This window comes from Carassius gibelio, chromosome B10 (genome assembly GCF_023724105.1).
Source record: "Carassius gibelio isolate Cgi1373 ecotype wild population from Czech Republic chromosome B10, carGib1.2-hapl.c, whole genome shotgun sequence".
In the NCBI taxonomy this organism is placed as follows: domain Eukaryota; kingdom Metazoa; phylum Chordata; class Actinopteri; order Cypriniformes; family Cyprinidae; genus Carassius; species Carassius gibelio.
This window is the reverse complement of record NC_068405.1, coordinates 23664423-23683321: the sequence shown is the minus strand read 5'-3', so window position 1 is coordinate 23683321 and position 18899 is coordinate 23664423. Positions and strand designations below refer to the sequence as shown.

Below are 18899 nucleotides of genomic sequence, written 5' to 3'. Positions count from 1 at the left end.
ATTATACTAAATCAGATTTTAATTTAATTTAACTGAAAATGTATAGCTGTTACTTGAGGCAACAAAAAATTTATATTGTGAATAACATTAACACGCTTATGTAAATAATTAAATTGCAACCACAATTGAGGAAGAAGTAGCAAATATTGCTGATGGCTATATATATGTATGTGTATATGTATATGTATATATATATATATATATATATATATATATATATATATATATATGTGTGTGTGTGTGTGTGTGTGTGTGTGTGTGTGTGTGTGTGTGTGTGTGTGCGTGCGTGCGTGCGTGCGTGCGTGCGTGTGTGTGTGTGTGTGTGTGTACATACATATATGTGTGTGTGTGTGTGTGTGTGTGTGTGTGTGTGTGTGTGTGTGTGTGTGTGTGTGTGTGTGTGTGTGTGTGTGTGTGTGTGTAAACAGTATACCTCCCCCAATGTCCAAACCAAAGGTACGCTCTTGGAGATGTTCTTTACATGAAAACTACAGTAATAGACTTGAATATGAGAAAGTAAAACAAAACGAGTCCACAAGATGGTGTAAGAGCACTTTATTAATGCTGCACATTCTGACACCCACCCACACACACACACACACACACACACACACTCAATCACTGGGCTGCAGATCAACTGAAGCCTGTTAATTTAGGACACACGTCTGCTTACTGTAGAATACGTAATTTAAAAAATGAAACATTTCCTAAACTGAAAGAAAAGTGAAAAAGTAAAGGGAATCTGGGCATTTAATAAACACATCTTACATACTTATTTCCTTTTCTATACGTCTATATGTTTATCATAGTTTCACTTCTCCTGGAGTAACAACATGTTAATGAACTGTCAATGGAAATGTCTTCACAAACCTGCTGTTCTTGTTTGTCTCTCAAAACCCCAGGGGCTTGAGATCCAGAAGTATTTAGCTTGCAAAACCATCTGGCCTCAGTCAGAGATTTAAACATAAAAAATAAAAAAAACTATTCAAACAAAATCAAATGCTTGTAAATATGGTTAATTATTTAGTCAGAAAGTGTCACTTATGTGAAATTAGTAAAAAACGTACACACCTGTAGGTTTGAAATCAGCGTTTAATATCAGAACTACATGTTTTTCTGTACAATACAGTCCCAAGAGACATAAAAGACCCCTACAACATCAAGATGCATAACTGACAGACTTTTTAGACAACAATTTATATAAAGATATATGACTAATTATAATATAATACTTTTATAATAATTATAAAATGCTATTGCTCTAACTGTACTGACACAAACACATCTGAATAATGACACTATTGTCTTCCGCACAGCTGTAACTGATTAACTTTGCATCATTAAGAGTTAGTTTCCTGTTTATTACTTGTACTTGTAAAACATCTGTAGGCTATCCTATAAAGCACTATAAATAAATGTGGCTTGACTAAATGCATTGTTTAATTAGTTTTACAAAAACATGCTTTATTCAATGTCTTACTTGTTTTTAGTGAAACTGACCGACAGTTTTTAAGTGAAAACTGTTTCTGTGCCAATAGATTTTTCGGTGCATTTTTAACCACATTTTCCCCTCAAAATTAAAAATACACTTAAACAAGTAGCCTACAAATATTCCATGCATGTATATTTTAATATAGAATTAGAATTAGAATTAGAAATGATAGCAACCCTGAGCATGATGGAGATGCACAATCACACACATAGCATTTGGATTGCAAATGTGGCAGCAGCAGTGGCAGGTCATGGCACGTTACACATCTCAGAGCAGCCCTGGGCTGTTTAGGTAAATGAGAGTGTGTGGCTGGCAGAGGCAGGGCATTTACCCTCTCTCCCCCTCTTTTTTTTTACTGCCTCTTATTCAAATTTGGGTCAGAGGTGAGGATTTCTCACGTCACACAAGCTTGCAGGCAAGATGGCGCTCGGAAAGCTGTGAGATGTGAGAGCAGAATGACTGTTTGAAGAGCTCCTGTCGATGCATTAAGGTAGATACTTTATTATTACATACGCGTTTTGTGTTGCGAGGGGACGCGTGCGTGCGATGTAACGCGGGTTTGTGAGGGGGTTCCTCTCTGTATTTTATTTAAATTTATATATATTTTTTAAGAAACACAGATTCCTCCAACACACTGCTCGTATCGCGTGCCCACTGGGCTTTCAATGCACACGCAGCGCGAGCGCAGCTGGCAGGGACAGATATGTGTGTTTTACCACAAAGCATTGTACCTGTTTCATCATGGCTTATGCAGTAATCAAATGCATTGTTTTAAACATGAAATACCTGTATACTGCATCTGTATACTTTACGAAAAATTATTAATCGACACCTTGATGGCAAACCCCGACCAGTGGCCCTTTATTTGGCCAGCATTCCTGTTTCACCCCTCCCTCAGACTGTGTTTTACCTTTAACACGTAAAATGCTCAAGTGGAATATTTGTGCATGGTTTTGCATCGTTGAACTATCGCAAGAAGCATTTATAATGCTCGTTTATAATAATGTTTTGCATTGTTGATCCATACATTAAGATGTCATAAAATGAGGATGTGTTTGTTTAATTGAACGCTCGACAGCAAATCGCTATTTATGAGTGTAAAGCTGATTTATAGTGGGATCTGTCGAGTGTTTGTGTGCTCGTGCATTCGGATCTTCACGACTAGGTTGTATTATGATGAAGCAACGTTGGATTATTAGTTTGTTCCTCTTGCAGTAATGAGACATGAGTCATACAAACATGAAGATGAGTAACTTTTTACCCAGAGTTGTGGTTTTATACTAGTTTATATGGGAGAGTATATTGAGGTGTTGTGACAGCTCGCCTCTGCCTGTGTCACTGTGGTTTGGCAAGCATTGCAGTGAAGATTTTAGCTTGTTATTTTACATTTCTTGTAATGTTTGTACGTAGATCCCTCTTCACAAGGAAACATAGGTGCTGTGCTGTTTCGCTTTATGAAGTGCATTTGAGATTCTAAAGTGCTTTTAAGGTTGTAGTCATCAGGACTCTTTCTGTTATTTAAATGATGCATAAATGTTATATTTCAATAATTTTACTTCAGTATCTTGAGGAGAGCTTGAAGGACCCCTTTACTCTCATCTGTTTTAATGGGCTGGGGGAGGGGGATGTTTTACAGTGGTTGGTGGGTTTACATCAGTGCCACACCATTAAAGTATCTCCCTTTCTGGATGACAATTTGCTTGAACGAGATGTTGAATTACTTTTACCCAAAGATAGTCCCATTTTGTGTAAGGAAAGCATGTTACGAGTCTTGTGCATGCTTTTGTGATCATTGTTTTGAAGGTAAACAAACCTGCAGATGCATGGTTTTCTGTCCTTTGGCGCTGATGTTTAGGTCCATGGTCCAGTGAGGCTTATCTTCAACTGTAGAGATTGCTTCCAAACGCTTCTCGACGGGTCCTAATTGTTTTGTTGTCCTTTACAAAGGTCAGAGAAAACGGGAATAAAAGGTGTGTTTAACAGATGTAATGGCATGCATGTTAGGATCTAATCAATACTCTTATGAAAGGCAGCTCTGGGTTTCTGCTTTGAATAATGCAGATGATCAGATCTAACAGCACTTATTTAGTCATTATCATTGAGAAGATGGTTAGGAATTGTGTTGTGGGTTTGCATTTAGACTGAAATCTTATTTCACACCCAGTTGAGTATTTGTTTCCATTTAAGAGGAGCACAATCTTTTCCTCATATTCTTCATGACATTTCCGTTGTTTTTGACAGCTTTATCTGCTCATCTAGTCATGCCACCTCTGAACTAGTCTAGTCTGGTTGGGTAATAATGATGGTTTGACTTATTTTTTAAATTCCCCTTATGTTTTATAACAGGAAAATGGCTATAAACCTTGTTTGAAGTTATTTAACTGTTCTTCACCAGAATATAGGTTACCTTGTATTTCTTTGTTTAGTTTAACCCTTTTAGGGCAGTTTTGATGTTCATGTCTGAATGCATGCATTGTGTGCATGTTGCTTTAAGGCATCACCCCATGTCTGAAATCTTGTCTAACATGCTTGGCATGTTTATTGACTAGATCCTTTTAACCTGGGACCTTTTAACCACTTCTTGGGCAAAAAAGACATTACATGATTGTGTTGGGAGGTTGAGTAATACGATGTGATTTATCTGTTTGAGGGTTGTTCCAGAGTTGCCCAATCTGGTTGAGTGGTTGTTTTTGTGCCAGATTCCCTAATACTTGATTTCCATTAGAGAAATGTTATGCCTACATTTTAAGCATTTAGTGTAATGTTTGGTTTCAGTGATTTTGTTTTTATTTACTAGTGTGACATGCATAGAAGTGCATTTGAAACAAGTTTGTAAGAATAAGGTCTTTTGGTGTCTTCTGACAATTTTTAGGCCTGAACCCAGATGCTCTTTTAGTTTATCTGCAAAATACAGCTGTGCCTGGACAATTGCAAGAAATGTCCTGCTGGAGTTCAAATAGTATGACAGCATTTGAAATTATCAGTAGTGTAATCATAGTGCAACGTTGACTTTTTGTCAGAATTGATTTAGTGCATGATTCTGGTCTTATTGTGCATGGTTCATTGCTTAATTTTACTCCAAATAAAAATCTTAGCATACACTGTAAAACTTTTTTTTGTTGTTGTTGTTGAACATTAATTTTCTGATGTGTTAGATTACAGATTTAATGGTTGAATCCAGATAGAAGCTAGTCTGGTTTGTGCAGTTGTTTTGTCATCATCAATTAGAAGATCTTATGCTTGCTTTTGGGCTGGAAATAAAAACCCATCCTTCATTTAGCACAAACAGGGCATAACATTGAGTGAAAAGCACATGGGCAGTGGACAAAGGCCTTGAATTCTTCAGATAAGTGATTTTGTGTTATCTCTTAGTTCAGGTCGTTCATCAGATTATTTGGTTCAGGTTTGTGTGGCTTCCAGGTTTTTTTGGATCTCTTGAGACTGGTGGTTACAGTAAGCACTTAGATCGTAACATCTCTGTGCACAATCTATAGAAGAAGTGTCTCTTATCAAGTTAACCTGCCTGATGTTATTAAAACCCAATTTGCAGCCGTGTTTTTGGAGATTTTAGTCACTTTAAATCTTCAATGAAAAATTGAAGGTGTTTATGGTTGTCTTTTTTTGTTCTTAATTTGCTGCAGTGTAGACTAGATATATGTTGATGCATCTCATGAATAATGTTTTGTTTTACCAATGCCCTCTTTCCTATGAGCAAAAGTACTCTGTGTGTATAAGACAATAAAATCAGGGCCCCAGGGGTCCGTGCCACCGGATAAGCTTGTTTATGAGGTTAAGCACAGTCTTTGCCAGACTTGTTTACCCATGTTGTTACTGGCCGTTTTTGCACTTTGACTTTTTTTTTCCTGACGACAATCTCTCTGATTAGAGCAGTTGTTTCATCTCTGGGACAGGACTGCTGTTTTTGTTGAGGGATCGGAATGTCGCCGAAGCAATTGAAAGACCAGCAGAATCTTATCAAGACTGGTGGTGTGCAACTTCTAGATAAATGCATTTCTTAAATGTCTTTTGTTTTTTTGAGCAGTGGGTTTTTGCTATCAAAGTTTGGCGAAACAGTCGTGGTTTATTGTTATCTATGCAGTTCTTTCTCCTGTGCTTGAGGCCTATAAATACCCTGAGAGATGGTATCATGCGAAAGGGTTTAGTTTTAGGGCTGGGCATTCTGGTTTTTATGAGACAAGTAAATGGAGACTGTCATTTTGATGAATGAGTCATTTTTAAATATTAAACCACTAGTTTTTTTTTTTTAATGTACCACACTGGTGGGACTTAAATATCAATACATTACAAATTTCTTTCATTGGTCTGCTTTTACGCAGAATTTAACATAAAATTCCAGTGACTGTTTGGTTTCCTTTCCCCATTATTGGTTTTGGCTCAGTTGTACATTGCCGTCATAAATAAGATATAAATAGTTAATCTGAGATAGGTAGGCATACTGACTTGGAACAACTGATAAATATTCAACATGGTACAGAAACAGATCTGTAGTCTGTATTTATGGATTTTGTTGAGACTTATATGCAAGAGTAAGCTTTTACAATAATCTGTAAAAAAAAAAATAATAGTGTTCATTTGGGTGTTCCACAGGGACGGGTACTCCACCCATGCTAAATTGGGTTGTTAATTGTTAATAAACAAGGCATTGAATAACCACAATGCTCTGAATGTGAAAATGTCTGGGCATTGTTTAAAGGTTTTTCCCATTGACACGCCAGTCTCGGCTGGTCTAAGTGGCAGAAACCTTGTTTGCCGCATTACAAAGATTCTGCTGCAAGCTGTGGCCTGTTCATCCTGTAGAAAGGGTGCTGTTTTACCTGTTTTCCACCACACCCTTGGTGATATCCCAGCTCAGGTTTCAAGCTGTCTGTCACACAAGCTAGTTTGTGATGTCCACTAGCCTATTTCACCCAACCCCCATATGACAACAAAGGGACTGACCCTGGAGGCTGGCATTAATGACTGCTGGCAGGAACGTTAAGCCTTAGTGGACGCCCTCAGAAGAAAAGAAATTGTGTTACTGTTCAAGCCTTTTATCCCTTCTCTGCTTTTAGCTGAAAGTTGAGAATTTGTACGCACCTGACGAATAAGATGCCAGCTTATGCATACTATGAGAAGGCCTTTTTTAACAAGTGTTCTCTGGCAGTAGAAACAAATGTTTCTACTTAGTCTTGATTTGTTTAGATTTAGAGCACAGAATTTATGTAAAATTTCAGACAGGATTTGCTAATGCACAAGAGTTTTGTGGTTTTTATTTAATGCCTGTTAGCTTTGAGCTCATCTTTATGCTTTGTGTTCCAAAACATTGACAGTTCACTTTTAGCTGCTTTGCACTTTTAATGTTAACACTCATTCTTTGTTAGTAAGATGTGACTGATGTAGAATTGCACAGGGATTTGTCCAATTAGATGCACTTTACAGCCCTGTGATTGGCCAGTATGGAGCAATAGCTGTGTTGTATCTATTGCCTGTTTAAAAATAAGGATTGGGTGCTTCAATATGCCACACCCAACTGTAAATAACAAAACCAGAAAGTCAGCAAAAAAGGTCACTTGGTGTGAACTTCATAGTAAGTGATGTAGGACATAAAACTATATGGATTTTTTTTCCATTACCATGCATAACATTCTTTTTTCTTTTTTAGGTTTCATAGGTGAAGAAAAAGAAGTTGGAAATGGAATTGCCAAATCATGCCAAACAATTGCTGCTGCAGCTAAACCAACAAAGAGCCAAAGGTTATCTGTGTGATGTGATCATAGTAGTAGAAAATGCCCTTTTTCGGGCCCACAAGAATATCCTGGCAGCCAGCAGTATCTATTTCAAATCCCTTATCCTTCATGACAACTTGATTAACCTTGACACAGACATGGTCAACCCGTCAGTTTTCCGGCAGGTACTGGACTTCATTTATACTGGGAAGCTTTTATCGTCTGATCAGTTCAGTGACCACAATTTTAGTGCCCTTCTAACGGCAGCAAGCTACCTCCAACTTCATGACCTGGCTGCTCTCTGCAGGAAGAAGCTCAAGCGTAATGGGAGATCCCTTCTTAATAAGCCAACCACACCTACCAATGGAAGAACGTCTAGGAACCAAAGGCTGTCCTATACACCTGTAACTCCAAACCAAATGTCAGGGTTAAAAGACAGTGAGAAGACAAAGAGGCATGAGGAGCTACTCAAAGAAGACTTGTCTGATGATGAGATGTTTGTGAGAAACACCCACTGTACAACCTCAGCAAATTCGCTCAGTCCCTCAACGAGTAAGAATGGAAGCAATGGCAGTTGTGGCATGCAGGAACTTGGCCTAGACCTTTCCAAGAAAAGCCCCTCGGGGAGCACAGCCACTGAAGAAGTAAGTCCCAGCAGCATCCCACAAGAATCACCTCAGTCTGCCTCAGAATCCACAGCCAACAGTGCCTCATTTGATGAGAACACCAACACGCAGAACCTCACTGCTGGAGAGCCCATGGAGCAGGGCAGAGGAGAATGCGAAGAAAGCCAACCGCCTCCGGATGTTGAAAAGCGTAAAAGTTCCCGGCAGGTCGCCCGGCAGAGAAGGCAACCCAAGAGTGAAGGCAACAAGAGGGAAGATGCAAAACGAGGAATTTTACCCAACAGTGTTGTCAAAAGATTTAAAGTAGTTGGGGAGAGGCTCCCTGGTGGAGGAAATGGCAATTCTGAAGTATCCTTCCAGTGGAAAGATGATGAGGAAGGTTTAGAGAACGGACAGGAGCAAAGTGAAGAGAGTGGACAGAGCGAGTGTGAAGGTGGACGGAATAGCGCCAATTACGTCTTCCGACAGGAAGGCTTTGAGCCTGCCCTTGGTGACAACCTTTATGTTTGCATCCCCTGTGGTAAAGGCTTTCCGAGCTCAGAGGAACTGAATGCCCACGTGGAGACCCACACAGAGGAAGAGTTGTACATCAAAGAGGAGGAGGATGATTCCTATCCAAAGGAAGATGAAGTAGAAGCGGAAGACTTGTCTTCACAAGTAACCCATGTCCTTGGCAACGAGTCCCGTCGCTTCAGCTGCTCGGTCTGCAACAAGAGCTACAAAGATCCAGCCACTCTTCGACAACACGAGAAGACCCACTGGCTCACCCGTCCCTTCCCCTGCAACATCTGCGGCAAGATGTTCACCCAACGTGGCACCATGACCCGCCACATGCGCAGCCACCTGGGCCTGAAGCCATTCGCCTGCGACGAGTGCGGCATGCGCTTTACCCGCCAGTACCGGCTCACGGAGCACATGCGTGTTCACTCAGGTGAGAAGCCGTACGAATGTCAGCTATGTGGGGGTAAATTTACCCAGCAGCGTAACCTCATTAGCCACCTACGAATGCATACCTCCCCTTCATAAGCCAAAGACACCTTGAACAGTAGACCCTCAGCAAAAAGAGTCAATGCACACATCTTCCTTTTGAAGTACACTGCAAGGAGCCGATAACCCAAAGCTGGGTTCTCTTCTGCTGTTAATTACAGGAGGAACCTTTCAAACAATAAGTCCCAACAATGGAAAAAATAAACCAATCGGTATGAGTTTATGGGCATATGATTTTTATTTTGTATGAATTTTGCTGTGAATGAAAAACAGAGGTACTAATGCTGTTGTATGATTCCTTGGGATATTGTGACCACTCTCAACCACTATAATCCATGCATTGTTTCACAAGTCCATGTGGTCTGTCTGATTGTTAAGGGTTTTGCGTGTCCCGGAAATATTCCTTCTTTCCATTCTTGGTCCTTGATAAATTATCACTCTCGAGAGTTCTGGCGATATATTTTATGTAAAACACTCAGCAAGGTTTGAGCTTGTACTGACCAAGTTATTCTATACACAAAGGTTCTAATTCTTTGAAGTGTCTCCTAAGGGTCTCAAAGATCGTGTTGTCAGACATGCAAAATGGCTTGTCTGTCGTCATTTAAGTGGTGTTTCATAAAAGCTTTGTGCATCCAACCAAACATTTCCCAGTATACCTACTCTGCACTTCACATCCATTGGCTTAATTCTTGGTGTAGCTGGAAAACAGGGTCTTTGTAAGTTTTGTACTGTGGTTGATGATTTGGTGATAGGAGTTGGCATGAATTTACTCTAATGTACCCTGTTCCTACATCTGGATGCAAGCCAATGCAAAGTGGTGACGAGAGGCCATGGGTGTCTTTTTTGTCGTTTACTCGCATAGTATATAGGGTTTTATTCTCAAAGAAAAGCCAAACTTAAAGGTACTTGTTTTTAGATTTCTTTAGATAACTTATTGGTATGCTTCTGTGAATGATTTAACTGGAAGTTCTTTCCTTTATTTCTTTAGGATCAGTGAGGGTTGGGTTGATTTGGGTGATGGGTTGGGCAGGGTTCATTTTAGTGATACTGAACTTCAGAAAATCTGTCTAGTGTTTTTTTTTATTAGTATTTTCCCTTCACTGAACAAGGCGAGTCCATAAGGTATCGTCTCATTGCTACCTCTTAATTAAGAACAATACATTAATTGCAGCTATGGAGGTCTCTGAATATAGGTGTATATATAGTTTGCTGAGGCTTTCAAAATACTTGCAACCTACCCATCAACAAAGGTTTTAAGTTTTAAAAGCATTATTGTAGAGAATAGTTTTTTTGGGCACATGTATTTAAGGTATTGAGAGTTTTATGTCAAGAGAAATCCAAAGAGAAATGTAATATTGGGGAGAATGGCTTACCAACAAACGTTTCCTGTAGAATATCCCTACCAAAGTTTTTAGATTGCATTGCAGGAGGTAAGGATGTACTTTTGTCTTTTAGTTCTTGATGAAGAGCAATGTAGTGGGAGGTTAGTTTGTACTTGACATTTTACTAAAAACCAATGAAATCTTCTGGTGGTTGGTGGGCCACTGGCTTTCTATTTTTTTTTTTAAGTTTACAGAAGTTTTTCAGGAGTGTCTGGATTCTTACTTTGTCTGCAGAGAGACTTTGAAGAACTTCAGAAGGACTCATTTATTTTAGTTCAGACCAAGAGAAAACTGCATAACAAGTGTCGTAGGTTCTTTAGTTACATGTTGAACATACTTGGAAAGCTTACTGAATGAGGAGGAATTGATGCACTGGATTGCTTATTAGCCATCAGTCCCAAATAAAACATTGTTCTAAAACCATGCTGAGTTACTTGGTCTCAAGTTAAAACCATGATCATTTACTCATTCAAGGTATTATATAAAGTAAGCATGTTGAAAATAATTTAAGGTTACTCAAAATGCTGGTAATTGTGTCGGGTGAATGTTACATGATCAGTGTTGGGTAAACGCTGATGGATGTATTTATAGTTCAGTGTTGAATTCTTTGCTGCCATCTTCATTTCATAACTGAGTTACGATTAATTATTCCGCCAATCCCAGCGTATCACATTCCATGAGTAATTCTTAGCCTTCTTAATGTAAAAGTCTTAATGGCATTCCTTTTTTCTGGTTCTTACTCCAAAGTCTTGTGTTTGTGCTTGTTAATGATGAACTTTGGGGTGCAGCTATAGACGTGTTAATGGAGTAGTGTTTACAGATAACCTTTTTCCTGGAATTCTGTCAGTCTTTAATTTTTCTGTTTTTTTTTCCATTGATTTTTAAAGTTGTATACTGAAGATGTGTGCAACTCGTTCCATTTACACACAGTATTCATGTGATTTCAGCATAGCACCAAAGCTTAGCCAGTTATATTTAACTTTAACCCAATGCAAGTAACCAAAATGTCTTATTTACTAAGTTGTGCACATCTTGGATGTTAGATTTTGTTTTGTTACAGTATAAGTGCGCTCTGGTGTTGATGCACACCTCAACTCAGGGAGACTTCTTAAATATTTTTTTGTTGTCAAACATATTGAACAGGATTCCAGGAAAAGGTTCCCCTTGATATCTTGCTAATTTACAAGCACTTCATTTGAAAACCATCAAAAAATTATGTCTTGGGTGATACGAGGCTCTGTTGTTGATTCCAGCGTTTGAGACTATAGCTGAGAGAACTGGGAGAGCGGAAAAATGGATGACACAAAGTTTCAAACTGTGACAATAATGTTTCTACTTCAAAGCTTCAGGGATAGTTCTGCATATTTTGAAATGCGGAGCTTTCGACTACATTTGTAAGACTGTGTCAATTTCTGTATTTTATTGATGAAAAGCAAAACACTAGTTTCCTACGAAATAGATTTTAAGAGTGTGTTCCCATTTCAAAACGCCTTCAAAAAAAAAAAACAAATGAAAAAATAAAACAAATCCAGAGATGTACATGGAAGAGTTTTACTTTTAAGTTCAAGAGTGTTTTTTGAAAAAAACATTCTAGTAAGCGCAAAATGTATAAACTAATAAGATAAAAGCTCATACCCAAATTTTCTGACTATTTTCTAAACCAAAGCACATTTTGAATGATTGATTGATTGATTGACAGCTTGTCTGACATTAAAGATACTTGTGTATAATATCTCATTGTTTACATAAACTCTTTACAGTCATAGACCTCAGGTGAGGAGAGGCCAGTTTGGACCTGCTTCCGTGTTTAAACGAATCGTAACCGTGTGTCTTACCCTGTGAACGCAGCCGCATGCTTTTGATTTGGATGGGCTGCTACTTTTATTGATCTGCGACTGGCCCTTTAAGACGTGCCGAGACATCCCCTTCTGAAAATCATGTTGTTGACATCATTATTTTTATGAATCTGCTGCTTTTCTTTTTTTCTTAAAAAAAAATGTAAATACGCATGAATAAAACAACAAACACATTTACCTCAAAGTAACTTTTTAGAACTTGCTGCATATATAAATATATATATTTTATTTGTAAAAATTCTTTGCATCATCATCTCTCTTAGTTTATTTTAGTTTTTCAAAAACTGTGTTGTAAGTATTCTGAGCTGCCTGTGTTTTGTTTTGTTTTTTGTCCGTAAAAGAAGCAACTTAAAAACCGACTGGCCTCTCCTCCATCTACTTTGGTGCAAACACTTACTGACAGTGTTCACTTTTTTTTATTTTTATCAAATGTCTATTGTCAGTGATGAATGTATTTATTTGTTTGATCCTGTTTTCACACTTTAAGCTTTCACTTTGGGTGAGACGACGTGTCTTCAGGGTCTGATGTATTCTGTCGTAGTAAGCTGAGAGGTAAACTGAAAAAAATGACAAGACGGATCATTTTCAAACCTGTGAAGACGTAGACATGAGGAATGTATTTCTCCATGAAGTGTCCATCATAAAGGATGTATCCCACATCGTTTTGTAATCTTATCTCACTCAAAGCATGCACGTGCTCTGGATCATGTGTTTCCTGTCACGGACACTTGAAGGCTGTTTGTCGACTTTAAATGTTCTCTGTCTGTACGCCTCTGCCCGCCGATACAGGAAGGGACCTTTTAGAATTGTGTTAAAGGCATTCAAGGTTGTGTTTTCTGTACTGAAAGCTGTCGTGTTGTTGCACGCTGCGATTCAAGGCTGCCAGTCGATTCCATTTTTCTCTCTAAGGGAGTTTTATATACAAATGCCCAACAGAGCCAAAGGTTTTTCCTAAGAAACACTCAAATCTCCTCATTTTTTCACTGTAAGACCACATCTTTTTAAGCTTTATAAAATGCACTTTCTAAGTTCTCACTGAGGTCCTTCACGCATTACATCTCATCAGTTATTTACAGATTTACTGAAGCTTTGAGTAAATGCAAAGATTATAACTCACACTTGTTTGCTGCTAACGTGTAGTTTTGTCCAACTTTACATATCCCAGATAGTATTATATGTTGTTTTTGTTAAACATTGCCTTTTGTCAATGTAACTGGCAAGTGTCAGGGACCTTAAGTTACCAAACCAACCCAAACTAACTAAACCAAAGCCAGATTTACAAGCACGTGCATAGCAGGTGGACATGTTTCCCATATGTTTTTACTTAAACACCATATTGCATTGCTAGCCTGTCCACCATACACGTTCTAATTTAGCATTCCAATAACTTTTTTTATGAGCCGATTAATATTTATTTTCATTCTGACTGAGCAGGGCACAAGATTAGAGAGAAATTTGGAGGAAAACAGACATTGTCACCAGTAGGAGCATTAATTTAGCACACTTGTGAATGAAGACAAGTTGCTCTTGACGAAAATGAATTGGTTTTTGGTCAGCCTTGAACATGTTGCGTGGACAACACAGCGGTATCACGTTCCTCAGAGAGCTTGTATTCAGGTCAGAGCTACATGCAGCTTGCAGCTCAAATTCTGTCTCATGTGAATAAAACACAGTGTACAGAGCTCATCTCACGTTCACAGTCTTAATGTACAGCTACGAGAAGTCATTTTAGAATCTTTTCATTAAAATCTTGATAAAAAAAAAATGCTGGGTTCTCTGTGTGTCCTTGTGTGTTTGAGTTCCTTCATGTTCTTTTGCTTTTATGACTTACAGTGGAAGTAAATGGGGTAATGCAAGTCTTTTCCTTTAATATCATTGTGAAATAATTTCTTTTGACCTTGTCAGTGCAAAGTTACGATCCAATCCAATCTTGACCATGCAAAGCCAAAAATGTTCTTTTTTTAAATTTTCTTTTTAGTAAAGTTCATGCAATGATGCAGGGAAATGACTAATTTGGACAGCTTCATATATATATATATATATATATTTTTTTGTGCTTTAACAACAACAAAGTGGTATGGTATCCCATTTTTTGTGTCCTCGAAATGCCCCATTTACTTCTATTTTAATTGGCTTGCCAAAATGAAATTTGTGTGATTTTAAAAATGCCCTATTTACTTCAATTGTAAGTTTGCTTTAAGGCTTAGTTTTGCCTTTGAAATTGGTGCAACATTCTTGTGATCTAATCACTTCTTGACTTCTGCAACTATTTTGACCATGCAAAGTAAGGAAAATCTTACTTCTGCATGATCCGTGCAATGATGCAGGATAATTCGTTTTTACATAGAGAAAACTCCAAGCACAGGAATTACACAATGTGAGGAATAACTTCAAGTTCATCTGTTTAAAACAGTAGTCTCAAATGTCAATTTGGACAAATTCATACTTGAATTTTTTTAAAGAAACAATCTATTAGTGCTACATCATCTTTTAATGCCCTCAAAGTGCCCCATTTACTTAAATGCATTATTTAGCTTTATGCACTTTTAAAAACATAAGACTCACTTTTTGACCTTTTTTATACAAAATTGTAAAATGGAAATTAACATGATCTATGCATTGATGCATGAAAATTATTGTGGATTTTTCCATGCAAACAGTAAATATACAAGCGATGAATAACTAGAAGTTAATAAAATATGCTTTAATAAAACTATGTGGTATAGTGCCCCATTTACTTCCATTGCAAGTTTACTTCAGGGCATTGTATAATTTTATATGCATCATTCACTGAATGAATTGAAATTATTTTCTGTTGATTGTAGTTCCAGGTTCAGTGCTCTGTTCACATTTAAAGCAGCTGCACTTGAGTTTCTGCACCATCCAGAGGTGAATGCTGCGAGACGTGTTGCGTCGTTGAGACCGGGGGTCACCGATGATTAATGACAAGAGGGCAAGAGAGGGAATCGGGGCCCCTCACCCCAGCCGGGCTCTAACGGCCCGTGGCACAAGGGGTCCGTCTGCCATCTGGGAGCCCCTCTCTGTGCTTCACCAATCAGAGTGGATGGCTCGCTCCTTCAGTGGCACTTTTCTTTCCCCTCTGCATGGCCCTCTGCTCGGCATTCTCGCGGCCATTTAGACCGGCCCTCCTTTTGTTCCCCCACCAGGCTTGCCAGTGTATGTCAAGAGGCCAGCGTGCACCTCCCTACCCCGGGGGAAAAGAGGGTTGGCATTTTTATGCTCCTTGTGTGGCTGATTCTACAGGGCCATTAAGCCCCGCCTCAAGTGGTGTCACATGCCAAATGACCCTGAAAGGGGTCAGTTTCAGGCACAATGAGTTGTATGTTGATGCCGCCTCCCCCCAATCGGCCCGTCTGCTAAGTACAGACTAACTATAGACACATCTGCGAGGAGGCAAAATCACATGCAGATCTTGCAGGAAGCCCTTAAATGCATGAAAGGCCTTTCAGCGTCTAATGCCCATGATCGCCGCATCTGCTGCCCGATGCTTATTTGAATATGAAAACTGGTTAAGGCCAGCGGGACTGTTGCTGTTGGTCATAGTTTGGGTTGGTGATTTCAGCAAACTCCTGTGATGTGGTATCACAGCTAATAAGGCCTATCTGGAGACTTGGGCCAGTAAGACACCACATAGCCACATGTTAAAACCACTCCAACACTTTAGCCACCACATAGCAACATACAAAAAAAAAAATCATTCAGAACACTATATCAAAAAACAGGCCAGAAGCAATAGAGAACATGCTAAAAACAACCCAGAATACCAAAGCAACCTTATTGAAACAGGCTAAAAACAATTCAGAACACCTTAGCAACCATGTTGCATAATTTGGCATTAACCAAAAGCACCAGAGCGGAACATCTTGTATGTAAAGGGTTATTTATTGAACTTTAGTGTCACTTTTGTTTTTTGGAAGTGTTGGACGTTTGTTTTTGGTTAGTGTTATTTATTTGACCATTTGATGATTGACGTCACTTGAATATGGTCATTTAACGGCGATTTATTTTCAATATATGGCAAAGAGCGTTGTGTTGAGCGTTTTCTCGTGTAGCGTTATTTATTTGAATGTTGATGAAGAACTTCACATTGAAAGTTTTTTTTCTCATTTAAGTGTTGTTTATTTGAACGTTTGGCGAATATCATCGTGTTAAACGTTTGTTGTAGTTTAGTGTTATGTATTTGAATGTTTGTCTGTTTAACAATGCTGTTCTTGTTTAGCATTGCGTTAGAGGTTTGTTCTTTTTGTTTAGTGTTATGCATTTGAATGTTTGTTTATTTGAACATTTGGAAAAAAAATCTAGTTTAGTGTTTATTTGAACTTTTGATGATGAACGTCACATTGAATATTTGTTCTTATTTAAGTGTTATTTACTTTTACTTGGTGAAGTGTTGCATTGAGTGTTTTTTTCTAGTTTAGTGTTTTTTGCATTTTATTTGAATGTTTGGTGAAGTGTTGCATTGAGTCTATTTTCTAGTTTAGTGTTTTTCGCTTTTTCCTGAACGTTTGGTGAAGTGTTAAATAGTATTTTTTTTTCTATTTTAGTGTTTTTTGCATTTTATTTGAACGTTTGGTGAAGATCATTGTGTTACAAGTTTGTTCTTTTTGTTTAGTGTAGTTTATTGTAACGTTTGAAGATGAACATCACACTGAATATTTGTTCTCATTTAAGTGATATTTATTTTAGCGTTTGAAGAGCATGGCGTTGAGCGTTTGTTCTCGGCGGTTTGCACCAGGTGTCTGTTCAGCAGTACAGCAGCTGCCCCTCCAGCCCTGGATTAATGCAGGACAGAGGGGGGATACACACGAGCCCGTCCCATCCAGCAGAACCAAGTCTATTCTACTTTCTTTCTTTCTTTCATTCTTTCTTTCTTTCTTTCACCGGGCTGAATGTAATGGCACAGACTGCCAGGCTGACGGAGTAACGGCCCAAAAGAAATGACCCTACAGGTGGTGGGCACTGCGCGAGTTTAGCATATTGATCCTTTCACATGGACTCATACAGCAGCCTCTCCGAAAGAGAAAGACGCTCTATTTACACTGTGCCATGGCGCTTTACAAAACAGGCTTTAGGGCAACACATAATGGGCTCCTTTGCCTGAGCTTGAAGGGCCACAAAGGACAAGGAGAAGAAAAAAAGGTTTAATGTGATATTCTGATGCCTTTTTTTTTCTTTTTCTTTATTCTTCGTCGCACACGATGAAGCTTGACTGAGTAATTCAAAGGTACAGTGGATTTTTGAAAGATGCAGGATGCTAAAATTGGTGCCATGAGCTGTAAGAAAATGAGTTTGGATCATATGAATACGTATAAATGCCAAGTGTGAGGTTTGCATATTTATTTAAACAAATCGAATAACAATAATTTATTTCCATTATATATTATATAAACCTTACTTATTTTACATCCTATACTTTAAAAAATATTTATAATTTTTTATTTTATTTAGGAAAACAAATATATACAGTACAGACCAAAAGTTTGGAAACATTACTGTTTTTAATGTTTTTGAAAGAAGTTTCTTCTGCTCATCAAGCCTGCATTTATTTGATCAAAAATACAGAAAATTTTTTTATATTGTGAAATATTATTACAATTTAAAATAATTGTTTTTAAATTTATTATACTTTAAATGATCATTTATTTCTGTGATGCAAAGCTGAATTTTTAGGATCATTATCACATGATCCTCTAGAAATCATTTTAATATGATGATTCATTATCAAAGTTGGAACATTTTTTCAGAACATGTGATGCTTTTTTTAGGATACTTTGATGAATAAAAAAAAAGAAAAAAAAAAAGAAGCTATGTTTTAAAATAGAAATATTTTGTAACAATATACACTACTGGTCAGTAATTTGGGGTCAGTAATTTTTTTTCTTTCTTTTTTTTTTAAAATAAAATCAATACTTTTATTCAGCAAGGATGTGTTAAATTGATAAAAAGTGATATAGAAAATATATTATTAGAATATATATTATTAGAAATTTATTTTTTATTTTGAATAAATGCAATAAAAACTAAAAACTTTTAAACAACTTTCCAATTAACTAAATTAACTTTGAGCGAACCATTAATGGTTAAATCAGAACCAGAATCCTCATATTCCTCATGATTGCAGCATGTTTACGTGAAGCTCCTGCAGTGTTTAAAATGCAGTGACTGTACCCGCTCCATGAAGCCTGGCCTCTAGGTACAACATTTTTAATCAGGAACTGTCAAGTGTATTTGATTAACATTAATATGTCACATGGGTCGGCCCCCCACCATATGTATGCAGATTCACAGAGGGTCCGAGCGGCCCCAGCACATTCATCACTGTCACGTTGTGTTAGTTTTGTGTGTGTGTGTGTCGGAGACAGCAGTGGGTCTGATGAAGATCACGCTTGCCGTCCCTCGCCCTCCTTTACATGCTTAAGACAATGGTCTGATAATACTACGGTAATACTGGGATGAGCGCTCACCTTTACTCACCATGACCTGGATATTAAGATTTCGCTTAAGGAAGAAATGTCTGCTGTCTTGAATGCAGAATGCAGTTACCTTAAAATGTGCATTTGAGATTGCATTTATTGGATAATTTCAAAATGTTGTAATTATGAACTTTGGAAGCAGTTGATTGGAGCATGAAAAGTGGGCGTGTCCAACCAGATTGTAGGAGTGCATTTGAAAAATAAGAGGGGCTGATGTCCGCCAGTATCTTTGATATACTACTGAATTTTTTTTGCTATATTTAAATTTTTATTTTATATTTATATATAGTTTAAAGTTGGTGTTGAAAAAAAAAGAGTTGAAAATAAGCCTTCAAA

At 37.9% G+C, this 18899-nt stretch overlaps 1 protein-coding gene across 1 annotated transcript; it reads left to right on the top strand.

The window, feature by feature from the left end:
• Positions 1-1693: 1693 nt before the first annotated feature.
• Positions 1694-9109, top strand: LOC127966698 (hypermethylated in cancer 2 protein). The gene is made up of 2 exons (XM_052567881.1): positions 1694-1982; positions 7155-9109. Exon 2 carries the CDS (start codon positions 7185-7187, stop codon positions 8868-8870), a length of 1686 nt encoding a protein of 561 aa, XP_052423841.1. The 5' UTR covers positions 1694-1982; positions 7155-7184; the 3' UTR covers positions 8871-9109.
• The last annotated feature ends 9790 nt before the right edge of the window (positions 9110-18899 follow it).

Coding starts and splice junctions, on each gene's coding strand:
- LOC127966698 (XM_052567881.1), top strand. CDS start 7,185: ATGGAATTGCCAAATCATGCCAAACAATTGCTGCTGCAGCTAAACCAA.